At 45.4% G+C, this 23760-nt stretch overlaps 1 protein-coding gene across 2 annotated transcripts in view; it reads right to left on the minus strand.

The window, feature by feature from the left end:
- Positions 1 to 119: 119 nt before the first annotated feature.
- LOC126542578 (kin of IRRE-like protein 3) overlaps positions 120 to 23760 on the minus strand; it is a 233905-nt gene continuing 210264 nt past the window's right edge. For both annotated transcript variants that reach the window (XM_050189718.3, XM_055077344.2), the window contains 4 exons: positions 18903 to 19138; positions 15604 to 15765; positions 11202 to 11556; positions 120 to 8448 (listed from right to left, as the gene is read on the minus strand). In XM_050189718.3, the coding sequence (XP_050045675.1) occupies positions 8318 to 8448; positions 11202 to 11556; positions 15604 to 15765; positions 18903 to 19138 (884 nt within the window). In that variant the 3' untranslated portion in view covers positions 120 to 8317. The remainder of the gene's footprint in view (positions 8449 to 11201; positions 11557 to 15603; positions 15766 to 18902; positions 19139 to 23760) is intronic.

Here is a 23760-nt window from a genome sequence, read left to right on the forward strand (position 1 = left end):
TAATCTCTTTAAAGACTATGATTTGTAATTACTTACATTCAGATCACTTGTTTAGTGCGAAAAATATAGAATATGCACGTAGTTCCCCCACCTTGCAATGACGACACGGTCACACAGACCACTCTTCATGTATTTTTATTATAGATTCTGAGCATTTATTTACAAACAACCTAGGAACCATCAACATGAAGTATAATGTAACACTGTCTCCATATATCACTCATGCGAAATGATATAATCTCAAACAATGCCGTATTTTTACACTCTCAAAACATGCACACGATAGATGAATGAATCGACTAGAAATGATTGTAACAACTTCGTATGCTTCAAGGCCATGCGCTGATGACGTGCCTAACACAGTGAAATATTTCGCTTTATATACTCATCATTTTCACCTCAAAGTATTGATTGAAAAGCTCGCCAGCGCCACAATAATATTCCACCAACCGCGGCCCCAGTGAGCCGAGGATCATCCCGTCACGACAAAGCCGAAGTCTATAGCACGGAAACAATGACAAATTCTTAAAGCGTGTAAGTGTGAATGCCACCATTCCGTCTATAAGGGCTTCGCAAAGCTCGCTTGAGACAATAAGAATGGCGATCACGTCCAAAAATATGGCAATCCGTCACTATGAGAACACCGAAAGAACTTCCATGGTTGATATAGTAGTGGATCTTAGACGAACGGAAAGGACATTCGATGGATTCAAGGAACGGTGGATGGCGAATAATCGTAAGTGGGAGCGTGGTGTAACGGAAGCGGAAGGTGTAACGGAATCACTCGCTTTCATTTGTGACGTGTCAGTGCCGGTGTTATCTATCGGTTCGAAGTTAATAAGCTTTCATGACGATTACCTAAAACTTTACATTTTATAATATATTCTAGCCTCAAGTTGTACGTTAAGATCGTTCCAAAAACGAAGGCAATTACATTAAGTTTTCATGTCATCATCATTTCGTCAAACATCTTATGCAGAGGGCTTGAGTTAAGCTTCAGTGCTTACTTATTTTGTTTGGTAACATGGTGTTTCATTTTCATTCTCAGGTAGCGCAATGTCTGAATTTTTAGAATTTTTGTTTTTAAATTCTTGCTGCTTTGAGCCAAATATCGACGTCGCGATATTAGGAAAGGAAGAAAGTTCCCCGATGGGTGTAGTTTTTTCTTTTGCAGACGCAACATCAAGAAGCGTGACACCTTGAGTGCAAACTGTGTGGCTTCTTCACTGGACGTTCTGTCTAACTTGCACAGAAGGCATATAACGTTAGTGCTTTGTCATGGCGAAATGAATACTTCATCTGTAACCGGTATCCTACTGCATGAAATTAAAGGTATCACCAGCGTTACGTGCTAAACAGTAGTTACGACACAAAAGTCTATAAGCGCAAAGGGAGGGAATGGTGCCAGTGTGAAGAACACATTACAATTCAATAAAATCTCGCTGTTATTTCACCCATTGAATTGTGCTGTCAAACTTCTTCACCGTACTCAATTGTGATGACATACTAAGGGGTACCATCCGCCGGACGGAAGTTTGGATAATGTTGTCCAACCAACAACACGTACCTTAATATGTAAAAAGAAAAGAAAGAAAGACGCCGGAATTTTCTACGCCATGCAGTAAATATGAAGTAGCTACTATTTTTTCACAGCTGTTGCAATATGCTGGCAAGGTGTTCGTTCAACAGACGCTGTATTCTGCACTTTTCCCGAGTGGCTCATACCAGAGCCGTATAATGATTTCATAAATAGCCCCATCACCAACGTTGAAGAGAAATTTACTCAATATCTTTTATTTTACTTGTATAAAAGCCGCATTCTTATATGGAAAGGTGAAAATACAGATTCCTGTGCAGGGTCAGAGAAATAAAAATCAAATGCCCATAAGGTCACCATAATCGTATAAAGCAGATGTCATAGTCCTGCTTTGATTCATATTATTTGATTTTATGGCATTACAAATCACAAGAAGTACATGTCTCTACTTCAGTGACAGTTCTTAAAGATGGAACTGGCTATTTCTAGTCATATAACCGTATTCAAAGAAAAAAAATATTTCGCGTCGTTGTCCATGAAATATAGGCGTCACGATATGCTGTGAAAATTTCGGGAGAAAGAAAGAACGGCCTTCGGTAACGGATGCTCTCAGTAAACCAAAAAAATAAAGTGGATTTTACCTTCTCTACTGTCACGACCGCGGCCTCTAAAACTGAAAACACTCCTAATGACACAAGTAGCGACGTAGTATATACAGCGCGGCCAATAGGTGAACTTAGCAGCGGTGCAGTGAAAAAAACAAACATGAAAAAGCCCCTTGCCAGACTCGAACTTTTAAATTTACCTTCCCAGTGATGAATCTCATCTGAGATCGTTCAAACTTTCCGACCGTAGGCCAAACAGGACATCTTGCAGGAAGGGGGCTAAATCTACACTTATGGGATAGGTCAGAATACCGCGTTCTGAAAAGCGACACCGCTGACTATAGTGGTTGTCCAACGCTACTTGACGACGTTCTCATGCCAATTTTAGAAGGTAAACTGAAACCTCTCAGCAACTCTTGATACAGTGAGCAGAAATATGTGTATAATATTATATAACAAGTGTAATATTTTCATAGTTCATGCTATAAATTACGTTGAAAAATGTATTTTTTTCTAGAAATGTCGGAATATTTGAATCCTCTACAGACTGCATGGCTATCCTGTCTTTCGTTTTGTTGCTTCCCTCTGGCTCTCTCATAGACTCTCACGGTTAAAACTTCACATTCACTTGCTCACGTGCTTTTGATCACCGAAAGCTTCACCGCTAAATGCCTGACGTGCGGCAGAACGTGTAGCAGCTATATGGAGGCGTATTTCTGGGTTCTCCGCCGGTGCGGTCGATTAGCCGCCAAAAACGGCATTCTCTCATGCAATCTTCATTTGTTTTACGCTCAAGGCCGTAATATTCGCAGCTTGTTAATTACAGAGTAGGAGCTACCTATTTAGCTCACCGTAATGCTTCATTAATACAAGAATGCTGCGTACTAGTGAAGGCAGAGCCCACAGAGTGCCAGAATGCATTTTGACGCAAACACGGATTCTTTCCAGGTATAAAAAATCTTTCTTAAATGCGCAATAACGCATATGTCACATCCGTGAAATGCGGCCAGAACTCCCCGCATTTTTTTTTTACGATCCCCAACATAGTCCCGTATAAATTTTCCCCGTGTTACGCACGTGTAGCCCCTTGTAAAACATGCAACACCTTGTAAAATTGCATTGTGTGTACTCTGCTGTTTACCGGTAGTAAACACCCCCTAAGTGTAGAAGTGGAGGTGGCCAGGAGCGGGTGAAGCTATTGTAGTGAACGACCCCTAATGCCACTAAAACAAAGAGCTGCTTTTGCGTATGCACATCTTTCGCTCTGAAGGGAACCACAGGGGGTACATAGCAACGTGTAAAACTTCCATTCGGCACGATGATACATATTCACGTTGGCTGCACGTTCTTATAATAATATCATGAAAGTCAAGCCATGTGGCAGCAGTCTTTCACGGAAACAAATCGTCTGAGTTCCTGTCATCACTCTTTTGTACCAATCAACATCCTTCAAAACGAGCTATTTTCTACCACAGCATCAAGCACCATGCGAAGAATAGAATATTTTCTCACTTTTCTTTGTTTATCTACCTCTCTTTATCGTATTTGGAAAGATTGGATGCGCTTTGTAGACGATCCAAATACAATGAACCAACTTGCCCAACAACGCACTCTTTATTGTGTTCATCTCTGGCGCATAAGTGCTAGCCATAAGCCTATGCGACTTCTAAACGTGACAAACTTTAGGTTTTTCTTCCGGCATCGCAGCAACGTAGACCTGCGCATGTAAGTTTCCGGAATGGGAAACGGACAGAAAGGAAACTGGTCATTTAATGATCTGGGCAACAGCATTGAATGCGAAGCTTAGGTAGCAGAGCGGGTAAGTAGCACCCAGAGCTTAGCAATGAATGCCTGAATACCTGGCTCGAAGCTTAGGCAGAGAAGAAATCTGTCGTCATCGCGGTGATCACATTCTGGAAAGTGCTGCAGCTAGGTGTACACTTTCCGAATCTTCACCTCAGAGCTGACGGGTCACGCAATGAACTGAGAGTGATAGAGAGCACTCGTAACCATTGTGGAATAAACGAACGAAGGGAGGCAGACAAACGAATTTAAGAAGAAAAGCTTTTGACGGCTACACTACAATACAAGAAGGAGGCGCTGAATGCAATGCGGACATTGGATGGCTTCGATTGGCGCGAACAGCGATAGAAATGGCCCGTGCTAAAAGCCTTCTTGTTGTAGTCGAATCAAGCTGACTAATTATAATGATGGTTAAAGGAAGTTGAGGAAATCTTCGTAGATAGGAACCCTGATTCCAGCTCTAATGTTTCTTTCTTTCTTTTTTAAAGCGTTGGCACATGACTGAGGTTTGTTGCAGTTCTCGTGTTTTGTCCGACAATTTCAATTTATTTGAAGTGGCTGTATTCATACCGTTCAAATGAATGATAGCAAGTATGTGGGTTAATTCACCAAAAACTGTACACCGAGCACAGAGAAACCGTCTCTACATGCACCATCGGCGGTCAATTTCTTACATGTAATTCGCCAGAGCACGGTTCGGACGCGCTCAGGGCCCTGTAATTCTCGCTGCAATGTTTTTGCGGCAGTGTTTCGTGAATGCTTGAATGAAGGACGGTATTCTGAGGGCGAACGGGCACCTGCAGAGCGAGGAGATTGCAACCTTCTACAGTTCGAGTCAAATGTTCAAGATCGGAGATGAAGCAGCACTCGTGAAATCTTCTCGTCATTCAAACGCCTGGTGCCTTTTCTTATAAGTTTAGTTCAGCGTGAAGCCTCAATTCCACGTGGGTGTTCGGAAAAGTTGAAGGTACTTACCAATCTAGTGACCTCCAAAGTTAGGTTGTTAGTGTCGACAGATCGTCTTCGGTGATGCTTAAAGGGGCTGACAACCAATTTTCATGCTAGCCATTTTTTTAGTGCTACGGTAAGCTTACAGGTCAGAGTGTGTAATCATGAAGTGGTGACGCGGAAAATAGGATAAAAGCTTTTTAGCAGAATTTTTCTTCTGCGGGAGTTTAGTCGTTCACTGGAAGCATGCTGAAAACAGTGATGGTTGAGCGCAATAGCGATTATACGCCGGTATATGTGGGAGGCAGACGACAAGCGCTGCCATAGCTGCGAGAAAGTATTATTTTGTTTATCAAGTCGATGCTCCTGCGATTCATGTTTTCCGAAGTGTTAAATTATTTTTGAAATAATAGGTACGTGTTTTCGTGGTCCTGTCCGACTACCGTCCGACTACCGACTACTGTCCGACTACCGAGGTTATCGAAAGCAAACGACGCTTTTACACGCGACGCGCAGTTCAGCCTGTTGCTTTAGCCACGCGTGTGCCAATATTGTAGTGCTGACACCCATTTGCGGCACACCTAGCCGACGGCACATTGTATCTCAGAGGAAAGCCCCATAACTCTGGGTACTTACTCGCAAACTTGCGCACGTACAACCGCATGTGCGTCGTCATGCCATGGGATGGGATGCCCGTGCCGCTCGCTAGCGTGGACGTTATTTAGTTCATAATACGCATAGAATAAAGCGCAAGCGTCTAAAATATACGAATTCCTATTTTAAGCAATGAGTATGCGGCACTTAATAACAGCGGACTTACGTACAGTAATATCATATACTACATCCGGAGAACCAAGGTTTCACCGCCAGGCCGCGCCACTTGCTGATCTTTCAGACTTTCTTCGCTAATTTAAGTTTAATTACTATTTAAATCGCCAACAGAATGCTGGATTCTATCGCTATAAACCGTGTTCATTTCAACTCCATCAATGTCTCACAACACATTCTGGCTGGTTGTCAGTCCTTTCAAGCAACGCGTGTTATAACATCCAGCAAGATGCCTCAGCAATCGTTCGTTTGTGCGACGGTGATTCCGCTATATTCAGAAAGTATTCGGGGAACATGTGATACAAATAAGTGTTGACAGGAACAGCATATACGCAGAATTTCTCGCCAGTTTATCGACACCGCCAGTTTATCGACTTGGCAAAAAGTAAAAATCGCAGTCACCACATTGACGAAAGCTTTCAATGCAATCTTAGGTCTCTACTTTGGAGACCAAGAGAGCGGCAGATGTACGCAGTTTAGACACTGGCTCCCCGTTACTTGGCAAAAAGCTGTGACATTATACGAAGCAGTCTTCGCACAGCAAATATAGGAATACCAATGGCCACGTTTCCTGCAACAGGACTAGTCCTTGATTGACAACGCGGCTAATCGGAACGTTGACACGGATGTCAGGCAGCCCCTTTAATTTTTTCCCCACATTTCCAAACAAAGAAAGTACTGTTTGCTTACGCAATTTAGTTCCATATGACACACATATTTCATGAAATTCAACTCGAAGTGGTTCAATAAATCATGACTTTTCGCTATGCCTGAGTGATTTCCACGTTGCTCTGTGGTAGCGTATTCATTAAAACTGAAATTTGTGCATTTTTACTTTCCTTCAACTAGAGAGTGTCCATGAAAACAAGAAATCAGGTGCTTTAAATTGAACAAAATAGGTCGCATACGAACCTTTGTAACAGTAAAGGGAATCGCAGTTAATCGAACAGCCGAAGCCGTAGAACATGGTATTGGTTACTAGCACCAATAAGTCCACATAATTATTATTCATTCATTAAACTACTGAGAATAACCTCACATTACTTAGGGTAACAGGTTAAGAACGCTGTGCAAGCTGTATCAAAGCCAAATCGCATATTACGACGGTACTAGTCCCTGCAAGTGCCAGTGATGGCAGCACATGACATAGACAGTTTTTTTTTTTTTTTTCATGTGGACAAGTACCACGACAGTATCGTAGCTTTTCGGCCGTGGCACGTACCTTAAAGAAATGGGTGCCTAAAACAAGGTCACTGACGCCACATGTGAGCCATATTTCCCTGCCTATGCTTTCATACCTACAGCATATACAGCCATACTACGCGCAAGACTACTGTTTTCCATGATGCGACACATCATATCAACATTGCAAGATAACATGAACAAACATGGTTATCCGGATTATCACAATCTTGACTGGCATCAGTCCGAGACCAGTACCCTTTGTATGCGTTGCATGCGATACAATAAAAATTTAAATTGAGAGCTCGTCCATTCACCTTATCGATTTGTGTACGCTAGCAGTTTAGCTAGTTTTAGTGAGCGCAAATACTACGAACTTGCTGATCAAGCAGTTCTGCTAAACGTTTTTTCTTTCTTTCCATTTTCACAATTGGGGTACGTACGCTGAGTTCACCAGATGTATTTATATACATTCACTCTTAGCCTGCTGCGTGCCTTTGTAGGTTTGACAGAAAGGCCTATCCTGGGCCTGGAAATGCTTAGGCTGCATCCTCTTTTCCAGCGCTTCAGTCATGAGACTCGCTGTACTGTTAGCTACATCCCTCCTTTGTCTTCGACTGTTCCGCCACGTATACAGTACTGTAATAAAACCATGCCTCTTTGGGTCAACGAACACGGTAAGAAAGGGTATTGTAAAATATATTTAAAAGGAAAGTAACCACGCACTATTGCCGTGGTCGTTTCCTTCCAGGTCTGACCACCCACACAGTTGGATTTCCTCGGTATTTTTACGATTCCAGACTCTTTACCCGGTGTGTCGCTGGCTAACAAGTGCTTAAAAAGCAGCAAAGGAAGGCATGGGAACGTCGTCGAAGATTCAGAGTGACGGAGGGGGGGTGGGGGGGATGGTATTGCGGTATCTAACGTTGGATAAGTTGCAAACATCAGGGAGGCTCTGTCACATTTCGCAGTCAGCGTCTTCTCTGCCGCCGAGTTTGATCCCATGCACCTCACGGCCGGCATATCGCTGCGGTTGTGATACTACATCCTCCGTCGGTTACAAGTACACGCCGTCGAAGACAGCGTAGGCAATGCAAGCAAACACAGAGAAGAAAGACTGACGGTCGCACTCCGAAAGCGGAACACGCCCGAACACACGCACACATCACACACATGAAGAATGCAGAACAGTGCGCAGTTTTTGCCCATAGCCTGCGGACGCACTGTTACATTCACGAGGGCGTTTGCCGTATCTGCGGCGAAACAAACCGTGGTCGTGTCGTGTTGCAATGGGGACGCGCGTCATGTCGAGTCACGGTTGGCTAGCATCGTTCCGCGCGGTGAAGGTGCAGGAGTGTTGTCGTTGGGTGATCTGTGTGGCGTGTCGACGGGCAGGAGGCGACGTCCACTTTCATCACCTGTGGGCACGCACAGTCCTCAAGGCTACCAATACCGCAAGCAGCACCACCACATCAGACACGCACACGGAGGGCCGAGCTGTTGAAGGGGGCGTGGCATCATGCTGTATGGCGGCCGGCTTCTCACCTACGGAGGAAAACGACAACACCGCTGTGAACGTCCAGAATGGGTCCTATTGTACTTCGTGCACGAAAAGTGTATATCGCGGTTACTAGCACTGTGTCATGACGCATCAAATCCCAGTGCCTCCCTAGTTTTTTTCACTTAGTTTCACAGCAGCATCTTAGTTTCTGGAGGGAAGAAGCCACTCGCAATAATACTCTTTAATCGAGTCCTTTCTGCGGCAGTCGTGCTCACCAATATTGCCCCACAACTGAAAGACAGCTTTAGCTTTTCGCATAAGTGCGCTCTTATTTTATTTGCCACCTAAATCGCCGTGTCGAAAGAAATTCAAGGGCCCTAGCATCCGCGTCTCATCTCTTGAAGCTTTATGTTGCCAAATGTTGTAGAACTTGCAGCCATATGCTACTGTGATCTTGATATCATTGTGCGGAATCATTGTGAAGAAATAAGAGAATATAAACGCAGTAACCTTTCCACGGCCTGCCAGGAAAAGCCGGACCTTGAAACAGCCATGCTGTTGTGATATTGCTATCGTCCAAGCGGCCGTCTGTCAAAACAACGTACAACACATGTGTCCATAGCAGCATATAGTATAGCACCTACTGGAGAACCATCATTGTTGTTTAGCGGTATATTTAATAACGTGGGGCTTGGATATCTCGAAAAATTAATTAGCCCGACGTTCTTAGAGTTTGCAGGAAATCGTTCTGAGCTGCAGGTATTGTTTACTAAACGTATGCGCTTCCCTACGGACATAAAAATATTAGGGAAGTGTTTTAACGTCAAGAATACCACCGGTGTGAATTATTAGAGAAGCAGCACACCCAAGCAGTATTGTAAACGTGGCCATTGGGGGGCGAACTTGATGTAATATATTTCTGGTGATCGCGGAGAGCAGTTTTGGCGAAACACCGTGGTTTGCAGGAGGCTAGTAGCAAGTGTCGTTAGCTTGTTTCTTTCCCAAAGTCGCCAGATTACGGCCGAGAACATTCAATCTGTAGCGAAAAGTTTCTAAATGGTAATGCTGTTTTTTTAGGAATTTTGTCTAATTTTAGTTTACTTATTGTTCCTATAGAGGTCTTGCTTAACACACATATAAACTATATCTTTAAAGTAACTCCTGCGGTGGCATGTGAACCGTCCGAATGGGAAAAGGGAAAGGAACTCCTGTTTTCTAAAACGGCATCAGATCTCAAGATTTTGCTTTGCCTATAGAAAAGCAGCTGTGATGTACCCAGATTGCTTATTAATAAGCTCTTCCGTGCGTCCCTAGAAGTAGCGCGACAAATTTAGGCACATATATCCCTCTCGGTATATATGGGGCGAGGCATTAAACATAACTAAAGTGCCTTGAGTAATTTTACCAAGGCAATTTACTGCCCATCTACGTCACCAAGTAATGTCATCAAAAGTTCGCTAGGACTCCAAAAAATGCAAAGTTGCCGTTAAAGTGGCAAGAAATCTCGCTGAATTTAGCGACCTCGCTGAGTTACTAACACTGCTGGTAGTAGGACAAACAGATAAGGTGTGTTCCAAATCTTGCCAACATTGAAGACAATTTACGTTGACTGCCTTCAATGCTGAAAACAGTCAAGAAAGACAGCTTCAAGTCTGAGTCATGGAACTCGTTTGAATTGAATTGAATTCTGGGGTTTTACATGCCGAAACCACGATTTGATTATGAGGCACGCCGTAGCGGGGGACTCCGGATTACTTTGACCAACAGGGGATCTTTAACGTGGCCCCAGTGTACGGGGCACGGGCGCTTTTGCATTTCGCCCCCATCGAAATGCGGCCGTCGCAGCCACGATTTGATCCCACGACCTTGTGCTTACCAGCGCAGCACCATAGCCGGTAAACGGCCGCGGCGGGTTGAACTCATTTGGAAGACGCCTTTGTAGCTTGACGCCACCTCGCGATGACGAGAAAAATTAGAGAACAGTACATCTTATAGCGGTACTTGAACAATTTGCGTGTTCGAACGTTCGAAAAGCACAATTTAATTTATATTAAGTTCATAAGGTAGCACGACGGCATTTCATTTCGTCTCCTCTTGAAGAGAAAGAGAGATAGAGAGAGAGACAGGATGCAAGGAAAGGCTGGGACGTTAGCCAGAGGTCATTTTAGTTGACTACCCTGCACGGGGGGGGGGGGGGGGGGAGGATCTGGGGGATAAAAAAAGAAAGAAAGTGGAAGTGGGAGAGAAAGAAAGACGCGCATAAACAAACCGCGTACTCGTGTTTAAGACCAGCCGCAGTGACTTAGCGATTATGGTGTAGCGCTGCTCAGCACGAGGTCGCAGGAAATTATTCCAACCACGGCGGCCTGATTTCGATGGGGGCGGAATGCAAAAACGCCTGTGTATCATGCTTTGCGTGCATGTTAGAGATTCCCCAGTGGTCAAAAATAAACCGGAGTCATCCACTACGGCGTGTCTCAATCATGTTTCAACTTCATGTCTCAATCAAATCGTGGTTTCTTGGGCGTAAAGCCCCAGAATTCACTCATTCCTGTTCAAAATTTTAGACATAATGATCGTCCGCGAATTTCCTTTTTATCTTTTTGACATCAAGGTTGTCTGCACCAATTTTAACTGTCATGCTGTCTTCGCGAAGCTACAGTGTACTGCAGCAAAGCTGTCTTTTTTTTTTTTTTTTTGCCGGTTTCGTCAGAATTGCAAGGCGACCTCGGATGGCGCCGCTGTCCGCTCGGATCTCTACCCGTTTAGCCGCCTACGGCGAGCGCTGGAATATTACCGTTGAGCACGAACACGGCGACGCTCGTGGCGTCCGCGTTCGAGGGCCCGCAGGTGTAGTTGCCGGAGTCCGAGGGCACCGCGTCGTGCACCAGCAGCCGTGACACGGCGGCGTTGCGGCCGGCCTTGCGCACCAGGATGTGGCTCTTGGCCGCCTCGTCGTAGTTGATCATGCGCTCGTTGTGGTACCAGAAGACGAACACGGGCGGCTCGGGGCTCTGGCTGATCTCGCACGTCAGGTTGATGGTCGAGCCCGTTTTGAGGAACAGCTGGCCCGAGCTGGCTCCCACGATCTCGGCTCGTGCCACCAGCACGCGCAGCCGCACGAACAGGCTCATCTTGGGGTCCGAGCTCACCTGCATTCACCGAGGCAGCGGATGGCGTTCATCAATACTTATTTTTGGGCGAGTTGGTTCATCTCGAAACATGTGGGTTGCAGCGCAAACAGACGACCCCAAGAAGGGAGACACGCACACACAGGCGCTGACTAACAACTGCTTTTATTGGCAAGGATAGCACGCCTTATAAATGCCAGAATGAAGCAAGCGAATTGAAGGGGGAAACACGTGAAGGGTGATAGAGTGTCAACAACGCAAGCACAATACAGCCAAGCAAGCGCAACAAAACGCAAACAATTATTTTCCTTAATTGTTCTTTGCAATCACAACCCCCTGACAGCCGCATCCAGAAGATCAAATTCAGCATCAAAGAGAGCAAAGGAAGGAGTGCTAAAGGCACTTGCAACCTAATTTTCTAATGTGGTAGGCTTCTAGACTGATGCGCGCGGTCTTGTCACTGCTCTTTCCTAGAATCGACGTCTCTTTCAATCGGGTCATATAATCCGTACACTTGCTAACGTGCGCAACTAAATGTGCGGATTTATCATCTAGATTTTTTTTTTCAGTTTTCGAGCCTGTTCTCCTAAACGTTCACTGACGCAGCGACCAGTTTCGCCGAAGTGAAACATTCCACATGACATGGGAATGCAATACACCACTCGAGTTTAACATTTAACGAACGACATCTGGTCCTTGCACCAATAAACACCACATATTCATTCAACAAACGGCGGTTGTTGGTTCTTCTGACATCCACGTTTTCTCTCTCCAGTCCCCATCCGCGTGAATGGGCACTGGAGGGAGCTCATGGAGCTCAATGAAATGTTAAAATCATGGGTATAGGTAATCTGATCGTGATACTTCAGAGAATTACCTTTAACTTAGGACTTTAAGTGTGTTCTCCACCCATAAAACAATGCAGTTAAGTGCATGCACTTATAACTTCCTAATAACACTATAACAAACCATTTTACTACATTCATTACAGAGCTGGCATGTCGGTTGAGACCAGTACTCTACAAGTATACGAATGAGCAGCTGTTATTTAAGCTGTTACAGGTTCAAAATGCTACCATCAGCATTTTTCTTTTGCACATTATCTCTTTTTTGGAAAATTGTTTGTTGTAGGTTGACTTAGGTTTTGCTTACTTTTCACACTCGACTTCGTATACACAGCGCGTCAATAATGTATATGTCTCTACCTAAATGTATTTGTACACAATCGTTCTGACATTTACATTTTGTTGCCTTCCCCTGCCGCAGTAATAATGTGATCACGCATAGAGCCACCACAAGTAGCATTTGATTAAATGCGTAGAAGTATATGATTGCAAAACAACTTCAGATTAACGCATAAACTAAAAATTTCTGGCAATTTCTAGGCAGCTCACGGTGGTTCCACTACGACGTCCTATAAGCACTGTACCTCAAATGTATGTCCGCTACCGGTAAACAAAGTCTGTTACAAATTGTAACAAAATGCTCGCAGGAGGCCCTGCCAAAAAAAAATATATATTGTGTGTTCAAGGCACTTCCCGATAAAGAGACCTGCAGTACTCAAATTTCTGAAAGAATAAATATCAGAACCACTTATTTTATTAGCGCTTGTGATCTGCATAGACACTGGCCTGCTGACCAGGCATAATTTCCTGGAATGCATTTACCACATGATAAATTTACACCTGTTTAGGTTAGAAAACCAATGTCGCCGTCATAAAAAGAAAAGCACCATGTTGTCCGTCAAGTTTCGCTGGCAGTAGCTAAGCATGTCGTTCACGAAGTCACTGGTCAAAAAAATGTCTGACTTACTGAAATCCATGCGGTCAAAGCAGTTGGTTTTGCCAGTTGATCGCGAGGGAGAAGCATCGCTGCCCCATGAGCAGCTCCTCCGCAATCGCACGAGAGCGCTCGACAGTTCCGATGACGACATGCCGAGGTGTTAACGGGCGTGCAGCGGCTTATCGTTCTAGTTATCGATTAGGTTTCTGCGACTGAAGAAGATAACGTCTGCGCAGAAGCAATGTTTCTACCTCATGTATAAACCAACAGTATCATCAGAACTGTTTTAGCACCAACTGAAACCTTGTCCGGTATTTTCACTAAGTGCACGTCTGCGTGGGCCCTATAACGTAAAGCTATTCCAAAATATTTTGATTGCAATGTCCTGATGTCAACATTGCATAACTGCACACGCAAGCATCGGGCGATGACCCACAGGGTTGTCTGAGTAGACCAACAAAATACTCTCCTCATTTAAAGGTCACTTTTGTTTGCTTTGAAAACGAATAACATTGCCTAAACTGAGTGGCTAGTCTTATCTAATTGGCTGACAAGAGGTGAGGAGCACGCTTAGGTGAAGAGGGATTCGATGGCGCCGAGCTAGCGCACTGAAAATCGATAAGCGGATGAAGAGGATGGTGCCGGTGTGTGTGATTGGTCCTCTTTCCCTTACTTAGCTTGCGGTGGCTGGTCGAAAATTGCGGCGGCATGCAATAAAGGGTTAAGAATGCCGCTAAAACGGATTCTCAGCAAAGAATAGTTGGCAGAACGAGGTCGTAAACATGCCGAAAGTGCTCGAAAACGTTACACGGCCACACAGAAAGCTTTAGTGTAGGCAAATAAACTCTTGCTCTCCGGCTGGTGCGAGTAGCCGGTGCCTGAGCCATCGGCGGTAGCCATCTTTTATTCCTTTCGGAACGGGGCAGCCTGTGCCTATTCAGAAGAAAACTCAGTTTTGTTCGGCTTATCAATGCATCTTCAACGCGTACATGTCACTTTGACGTGGTGAGTTCTCGCGGTTTTGCGACGTCGCGTGACAGGCATGAGGAAGTGGGTATCACCCGAAAACTTTTGACCAATAGCCGAGGGCTAATGGCGACAAGGCGTCGAATCATAAACAACCATTTTTTCTTTTGTTCTTTCTAGTCAAGCATAATGAGTCTGGTCACGTCATATCAGATGGGGCACGATCGCGGTTTTCGTGACGTCGCGTGACAGACAGGCAGAGTGGGGGTGGTTCAAAAAAGTTTTTGACCAATGGCGGAGGGCTGATTGCAGAATTGGAATAGCTTTACGTTGTAGTGCCCCATGTCTGTAATAGCCTGACCTAGGCAGTAAGCGACGTGTTCTGCACTGCCAAACCGTGCCTAAGGACAACCTCGGGATGATTTTGACGGTGTTTATGCCAGAATTTTCACCAGTAAAATGTTACTGCAAGAAAATGTGTTCCAGAAAAGGAGACTTCGTGTGCGAGTAGTTCGTCCTTGGCACCGCGATCTAGGTTTACCTTTACCTCATGAACGCAGCAGCGAAGTGGACGCTATGAGGACCACTCGCATTTTGCTTGAGTATATAGCTCATGAGAATGCAAGAATGCCAGCTAATTGTATCACTTTCCTATGCTTATATTTAGAGATATTGATACACTACGTGACAAATTCTTTTAGCGTCGTCCGCGTTGGTTTTAGCCGAACTACACACTAATGGGAAGTGGAGTTCATCAAGCCGTTCCCACACATGCCTAAATTTACAACAATATCTGCTATATGAAACTGACCGAGCTATATTCAAATTTTATGGTTTCAGGGCTAAGAAACGCCATGCTTTATAACTTCTCTGTGCCCCACTCCGGTGCATTAATGTTAAGTCATGCGTGTTATGAAACTAATAATTATGCAAATGAACATTTCCTTTTGTACAACAAATCCAAGGACGTCTAACAGACTAACACGAGCGTCATCGCAGCAGTTTTCTCGGTAAAGAAGAACAGTTCCGGAGCCATGAGTGAGTGCAGTCGAGTCATAACTTAAAGAAGTGTTCATGGACCCGCGAAGGAAGTGTTCATGGACCCAAGCGCCGCAAGTTCTATGAGTCTGTACCGGAATGGGACTCTATGCACATGTGCACTTGCGTCCACCATCCATTGTGAGTTCGTACACGTCTGATTGAGGGAGTGTAAAATAGGAGAAAACACACATTGAGCCTCACTGTATCTTGCCAACTTACAGGGGAAAGACAGTTTTCATTCGTACGCAAACTTACTGACGGTGCGCTGCACCATCTTACCTGGCACTCGTACAGTCCCTGGTCATTGAGCTGCGCGTAACGAATCTGCAGCGCCCAGTCGTTGGAGCGCTCCAGGTGTATGGCCTGGAAGCGCGGATCCTGGACGTAAGTGTCCAGACCCACGGTCAGAACGTGCAGATCTTTGCGCCTGATCCACGTTACCTGCAACACACAACGAGACAGTTCTCTGCCTGAGTGTAAAAAAAAGAAAAGGAAAGAAAGAAAGGAAAGGGAGACATAAAATAATTTCACCGAATTCAAAAGGCGGTCGTAAGCACTGTTTGCCAATGGCCTCCCGGCTTCGCAAATGATATGTCCAACAACGAAATTTCATTTCATCTGCAGTTACGAACAGTGCAAGCGTAAGATCTGTTTTGTGATTACAGACACTTGTTCGAAGCCAGCGGGAAACAAGGTTCAAAATTGTGCGTGCCATTCTTGCACACTGGTTAACACCGCCAAAGCATTTCAGGATTTACCACCCATTAATAGGCAAGACGTGGAGTATCAGCCGGGCATGTTTACATTATTCTGAACCTGTTTTTCCCTTTGCTGAATAGGTATAAAACACCCTTATAATGTGATCAGTTCACGTAGGACCTACCTGAAGGAACCTTGAAACACCCAAACAAAGAGACGGTACACCTTTGCCAAATATAAATGCCAACTGAATGGACCCACTTTGTCACGTGGTAGTGGCAGTGAGAGTAATACAGTGTGGATTGGCTAAACAGGTGTCAGCAAACTCCTCAGCACATGCCTCCACCTGATCCTTACACTGTCGCTCTTTGTTGCGCTTCTGCAGCATTCGCTCGCATTCTCTGGTAACCTCCACCTCTCGCCGGTCGTCAGATGCGTCAACTGGGACCAGATAAATTCAGTTACGCGAAGTCTTTAAATGCAAACAGATAGCTTTCACACACTGCTCTTTCCCTTCGGCTGTTGCTTCTTCAGCGCACTGCTCTTTTTGAGGCATCTTAGCGTTACGTCCGCTAAAACACTAGACCAACTCCCTGGTATAAACAAGAACCAAGTCGCGTTACCATGTGCTTGTAATGTGTTTAACACATGCACTCGTTTGTCATTGTAATTTTTTATATGGCTGAGCTGTTCTAGATAGTATTGTTGCTACATACGTCCAGAAACGACAACATACCGATGTGTAGGCACTGCCTCTGAGAAACATTAAATGAAAGAAGTTCCATGCTGTAGCGCAGCCATAAATTGCACACCTGAACGAACTAGAAACAAAGGTAAGTCCATGTGACCAAATGGATACTACCAGGTCGCTCAGGATACTACCAGGTAGGTAACAGGTGCGTTGGATGCGAGTGCCTGGAAAATAACAGAATTACAAAACATTTTTTTTTACATAACGGAAATATTCCATGAAAACATTGTTCTTATGTCTATCAGTGCATGGAGTGATCAAAGTGACGTAGGACCAATTTAGATTAGTACATAGGAGCAGGAGTGTTAACAACCAAATTTCCTCATGGAGTTCCGATAAGGTTTGTCAGCCTCAGCAGGCAAACTCCAGCTGTAGCTCTGCCGTGCCGGCGCGAACGCAGACGGAGCATCACAGTGCAACGTTCTTATTACGTTCATCCCCATAAGCTGGTTTTCAAACGGAACAAGTGAGCAATTAATTTGCAAGCTTTCCTTACGAACCGAACTAAGTAATGGGCTCAACACCACAAATGAACACACGTGCCAAGGAAGACGCGGTTGCAGAAGACCCATTTCAACCACCTGCGTTTTTGTAACATTCACCTAAATATAAGTGCAAGAGATCATGTCACTCAGATCGCAACGCGGCTGCCGCAGTCAGTAGTCGCACCCGCGACCTCGTGCGTGAGCAGCTAGAAAGTCACACATACAAGATGCACCAGACTGCACAGAGTGAACCCTTCGGTGCAACTCAGACCTACCGCCGGACTGCACCGACGCGAAGATTCTCTTCTGTGTCGGTTGTGGTCGGGAGCTGCCTTCACGAAAGCTTATTCAGCAGTAATTGGAATGGCTAACAGTCCTGCATGTGATCTCTGCAGCTGCGAGGAGAACATTGACCACCTATTGTGCCGCTGTCCTCAGTTTGAAGCTCAAAGACAATCTATGACTAACGCATTCGGGAAACTATATGATCTCCTTCTGAGTGAGCAGACAAAATTAGAACACCGTCTCCACCAATAACCGACTCAGAAGGCACTAAAGGCACTTTTGTGCTTTTACAGCACAAACAGAATGCACATCTCGCTACCGCCATCTCTTTCTTTCTCTCTTTCTATTTGCCTGCACCCTTCCCACAGCGCAAGGTGACCAACCGTACTCTTGACTGGTTGAAATCCCTGCTTTCCTTCTATATATATATATATATATATATATATATATATATATATATATATATATATATATATTAGTATTATCTGCTCCTGTCGTCAGTGATTTCCCTGGCACACGACCAAACAGCGAGTTAAATACAGGTTGGAGGCGGCGAGAGAGAGAGGATATATATATATATATAATCTCTTCTCTCTCTCGCCACCTCCAAGCTGTATTTAACTCGCTGTTTTGTCGTGTGTCAGGGAAATCACTGCCGACACAGAAAACACACAAAGACCTTTCAGTTAACTCAGCAACTTCAAGAAATATATTTTGTTTATGGCTACGTTAAACGAACTTCAATTCCCTGCCAAGCTCGCATTCTATAGTTTATACCAATTGCGTTGGTGAATAATGGAAATGATGAGTAGTGTACCTTGAACATTGCAAAATTTATGTTCATGCCATGCTCCGGCTTCCGACGTGAGCATTCCTCAATTGACAACGACATCGATCTTGTGATCTCTGTGTAGCGGCAACAATATATCAAGCGTCTCTCAGTGGTGCTATTCTTAGATTTGAAAGGTGCATACGAAGAAACTGTGTAACTTGGGCGGCTGCCTACATTAATACTATCATATGGCAGCGACAGTTGCTTTAACCTAGTTTTTTGTGAATTAGAACCGTGGTTCTCGTGGCGGCTGTAAAAACCATAGTATTATGCGCTCCTGGCCATCGGCAGAATCAGCTAGGAAGGGACAAACGGACAGCTGTCGCCATCCGCCTTTAAATGCAGCAGCCAACGCGGATAGCAGCATCGCGTGGCTGCGCAGGCGGGTCGCGACTATATATTCCGCTTCTCTATATAGCCTAGCTCGAGCTGCCGATGAGAATGTGAGGACAACATTTCACGGGAACCACAAATGTGCGCACAAACAAAAAACCTCTCGTAATTTCTCGCACGGAGGGCAACTCACGGTTTTGTCTCCGAGGTTGTTGACCATGCAGCTGAGGTACACGGTCTGTCCCAGCTGGGTGGTGACGTTACGTGGCGTTGCGGGGTCAAAGGACGGCGCCGCATGTCCCGAAAACGGCCAATAGTCCGGCGAGCCGACATAGCCGAGCTGCTGCTGCTGCGGCGGCACCGGCTTGAGAATGCGCGCTGGCTCCGCATCCAGTCGTAGTGTCCGCGGTGGCTTAGCCCATGGGGTCTCTAAAGCGAACGAAGAGAACGCACTGTGTATGCTCGAGAACAGTGTACAAAACGGCATGCTAACACTCTATCACTTAGCACTAGTTCAAATTAGACCTGAAATTTTCCATTTATGTGTGATGCAGACAAAAAACTCTATATGTTACAAACTTGGCGTGCTGGGCAACTGTACCCATTTACACTTCGGACGTTACTTAGACGGCGGCTAGTTGCTGGCCTTGGAAAGACCGTGTTAAGTGCCTCTAAATATTCCTTTATCAATATGGACACGCCTTCAAACTGATATGGCCTATTTTGTGTGCAGTGACTCGCGACGATCTCCTTTTCCTATCTCTCTCTTGCAAATATATGTGTGTATGCGTGCATGCCAAAGTGTCTTTCTTGCATTTTAATGATGTCCTTTATATTCATTACTACATTAGCTAAATTTCAAAGCGAAAGAGTTGTCGAAAACATGGCGCTTCCAACTATTCCAGTCGTGCCCCAGTGTACCATACCCTGTTCACCTAGGCCCACTTTATGACAATGTTGCGGCAATTACACAAAAGCATGTGATAATGCAGAAACATAAGAGCAAGATTGTGTTTAGCATGAATGCATTCGGACATGTATGATTTGCAGGCCAGCCCACGTCAATCCTTGAGTATCGATCTGCATTTTAACCCGTCATGGTTGCTTAGTGGCTCTGGTGTTGGGCTCCTAAGCACGAGGTCGCGGTATCGAATCCGACCCACGGCGGCCGCATTTAAATGGGGGCGATATGCGAATACACCCGTGTTCTTAGATTTAGGTGCTCGTTAAAGAACCCCTGGTGGTCCAAATTTCCGTAGTCCCCCACTGCGGCGGGCCTCACAATCGGATCGTGGTTTTGGTACGTACAACCCCTTAATATTTAGTCAAGATTTTAGTGCAAAAATACGTATTTTAAAGCTGCGTACAGCGATGTCGCCATGCGGACCCGCTAATCACCATAGAAAAACGTCCAGGTTTTCCCTCTGGCGCTCTTATATTGAAAGTGATATTTGTTGGAGCGATAGCTGCTAGGACCTAAATGACACACCTACGTGGAGCCAGGACTCGCAAGAAAAAATGCCACGCTAAGGATGGAACATAACATTGATATAGGTATGGTACTTGACAGCGACATGAATGGCGCGATATTCTTGAAAAACGAACAACACGACCACACCAAACTACATAATATGCAAGAACATTTGTTGCGCCCGTCGTCGGAACGACCTCAACATCTTTTCTTGATTTTAGTGGAAGGAGGGCGAAAGAATAGAGAGAAAAATGCATGCAACCAAAGAAAGAAAGAAACAAGCACACGCTAACATGTCAAATTGGGGCGGTGCTTGTAGCGCTGCCAATCATACGAAGGTGCTCACCGACGCAGATGTCGGAATTCTGAATATGCTGAGATTCTTTCGGAAACAGTCGAAATGGCCGGTTTGGTAAGTATCTACGGTTATCCACAGAACCTTCATTCTGGCACTTTGGCTGTCCTTGCTCTTCAATAAGCAAAAGTCCTGAACACAGGTAGCTATCAAAGCTAAACAGGACGGCATAAATTTGTAACTTTCATGCCATCAGCAATTAATGCTGGAGTGCTAACGGCAATGGAATGAGTAGTGCGCTTATGACGCACTGCGCCCGCCCAACGTACGCTGAGGAAAGTTGCAGTGGTTGATGTGACACTTCCACTGCTGTCATGGTCAGTAAATGATGACGTTTTCTATATGCTGGTTATCGAAACAAAATCAATACTCCGCTGCCAAGTTGACAACCTTAACAAAACGAACCCTTCGTGATAAATAACTTAGGCACGCTTTGGTGTCTGTAAATTACATCTATCTGTTGCAGCTACTGCCCCCCATGCGTAAGAAACATAACTGTCATATTCTCATTCTTTCTTTACACGACACGCATCCAAAGTGACTTCTACACCCGCCGTCATCGAGGAAATGGGTGGGGACGTACTTCGTGTGTAGGATTACTGGCAGCCGCGCTAACAATATATATTCCTGTTCGTTGAAGAATGATGCAACGTATCTGTTGACAGTTTGATTATAAACTGCGGCGGAGGCACAACTTAATGGCACCAGCGAGCCAGTCCGGTTACAGACGGTGAAGGCGGCGCATAAGTGTAGGAAAGAAAGGAGGCACAAAATTGATACTTACAGCGCAAAAAAAAAACAACCTACATATTAAACGTACGGAAATGAGGCTCTGCGAAGACGGCGCCAAGCGTACACTATCGCATGGGGTAAGAAAGGGGGTGCTGCGCCGCCCCCGGCGCCCCTCCAGAAAGCGAATCAGCGGTGGTGTCCCGGCTGATCCGATTATGACGGCGGCTCTTCGGCAGACATGGTGCATATCCTCCAAAACACACGCTTGCATTAGCGCGCTCGACGCGAGCCGTTCAACGCTCGCAGAGCGAGGGTGTAGCTTACTGTCGCCATAAACACTGGCGAGCTGTGCCGAAAAGCAACGCTCGAATAAGATGGCAGACGAAGGGAGGCCTCCACTAACAGCAACCGCCGTACGCCATTAAGGCCCCGTCCAAATGGTGGTTCCTCGAAAACAGAGTGGACCGTAGTTCGTCTTCGTTTGGCTCCATTTTGTACGTAATGGAAGAGGCGAGGCTTTAACTAGCTGAAGGAAAGGGTCGGCTTTTAGCGATGCACGACACTGCGAACAATGGCGCCGTCAGCACGTAGTAGCCGTTGTGCAGATGGTGGCCGCTTTGAGCTCCATTCATTCCAACGCCTCCAGGATTAGACCATTCGGCGTCATTCAGAGACTGTGAGCGCTCAAGTGTTGCAGTCGCGTCCTATGACTATGCCTCAACGTTTCACAGAACTTCGTCGACAAATAACGACTCTGAGTGCACACGTAAAGTGCTACCCAAAGATTAGCTCTAAGCAGCTATGGAGGTATTATAACATATTATGAACATCCTAATTACTGCGGCTCGAAAACAACTGCAACGTAGATGCCAGTTCTTTTTTTGTTTTTTTATGTTGTACAAGTCAAGGAATTAAAATGGAAAAAGAAAGGAAAAACGCCATGGGACCCACGAATGCGCATAAGTCAGCTTTTGCACGCAGGAGTTGGTAAAGACCTAAAGCGAGTTCAATATTGCCCGAGCTTCCAAACAAATGCAGTTTCACATTGTTCACTGTGATTTACACGAACCTGAATCCTTTGTTCACTATAGCACAGAACAGCGAACTGCGTGCCGCTTTTGTTCTGCTATATGAATCACAGGATTTATGTTGCCGTATGTATGTTGCATCAGGTGCACGAAGCTAATGCCCCATGCCACCGCATGCAAGACTAAATATGTAACAATTTCACAGCGTAGGCTCTCGTTATTATGCAACTGCCCAGCCCCGGCAATTGCGCCGCGATATAGTGAAAACCTCGAGCGCTCGGAACAAGGCTATACAGCTACCAAACGCGTCCACGTCCAGCAAGACTAGCTCATAAGAATACATCGCTGCCTTTGCCAGGCACTTGCTCTGTGTGTATGTAAGGGCGTTCGGTTCATTTCAGTTTGCGACGGAAGTGGCATGATACAAAGACGCACTCGATCACTCTAATCAAATAATGAGAACGCGGATACTTTAGCCTGTGATACTTCAGCGCAGTACACAAGCGCCGCGTCTAGAGCACGCTTTACAGGGGAAAGAGAGAGCCGGTGCCGGGGAAGGGTCCAAGGAACAGCTACGGCAAAACAGGAAGGAAAAAGCCCAGTGCGCCGAAACCGGGAAGAAGAAAAAAAGCAAAGAAGAAAGCACATTTTCCAGGGGAGAGCAAGGGAGGTTCGAAGGTAGGCGGTCATTAAATATACACCACTGCACCATCTAGGAGGACTCGGACTTTTCCATGCACATGCGCGCTGCCCGCCGTAATGTAAGGTTCTGGTGTTTGTACGCCTCGCATCCCAAGAAACAAAGACGGACCCGGAGCATAATAATATCTGCTGGCAATCTATGAAGAGTACCAGATGCTGGGATTCGATTAAGCGGGTAGGGCCTGGCATGCATGTCGGATGATGAGAAAAAGCCGCGTCTTAAGGTTTACTACAATTTTCCACGAGCGGGCACAGATGGCCCCGGATCGTTGTCTCGTGCATGTATTAACGAGACGACGAAGGTCGTGTGCGATCCCGCATTGAAGTTGCACGCTGAGGAAGACAAGATGATTCATGTTGAGGAAAGGGAAATATGTGGAGACTTCATCCTATTATGAAAGCAAATGGATGATATTTCACACTGCTCCTACGAAAAGATAATTTTATCGAATAATTCATTTATTTATTGGCCTTCATAAAGCGGCTTTCGCGGTGCCCTTTGAAGAATATATATTTGGAATCATGCCATCGGTTGCGAACTCGCTTAGAATGGATTCCGTGAACTGGAACGTTCTCATTAATCGGGGTATTGTAAGTAGAGGTACAAAAAAAAAGAAACGTCCGCAGTTGCTTTCCTTAGAAAATTGTGTAAACGTGACAGGAGAGTCGGAAAACTAAACACTCCCCGTCTTTCATGGTTCAGCGCGGCTTTCTACTGGAAACGCCACCAAGAGGCTCTTGTCGCAGAGGCACTTTTTCGTGT

This window comes from Dermacentor andersoni, chromosome 2, assembly GCF_023375885.2.
Source record: "Dermacentor andersoni chromosome 2, qqDerAnde1_hic_scaffold, whole genome shotgun sequence".
Classification (NCBI taxonomy): Eukaryota; Metazoa; Arthropoda; class Arachnida; order Ixodida; family Ixodidae; genus Dermacentor; species Dermacentor andersoni.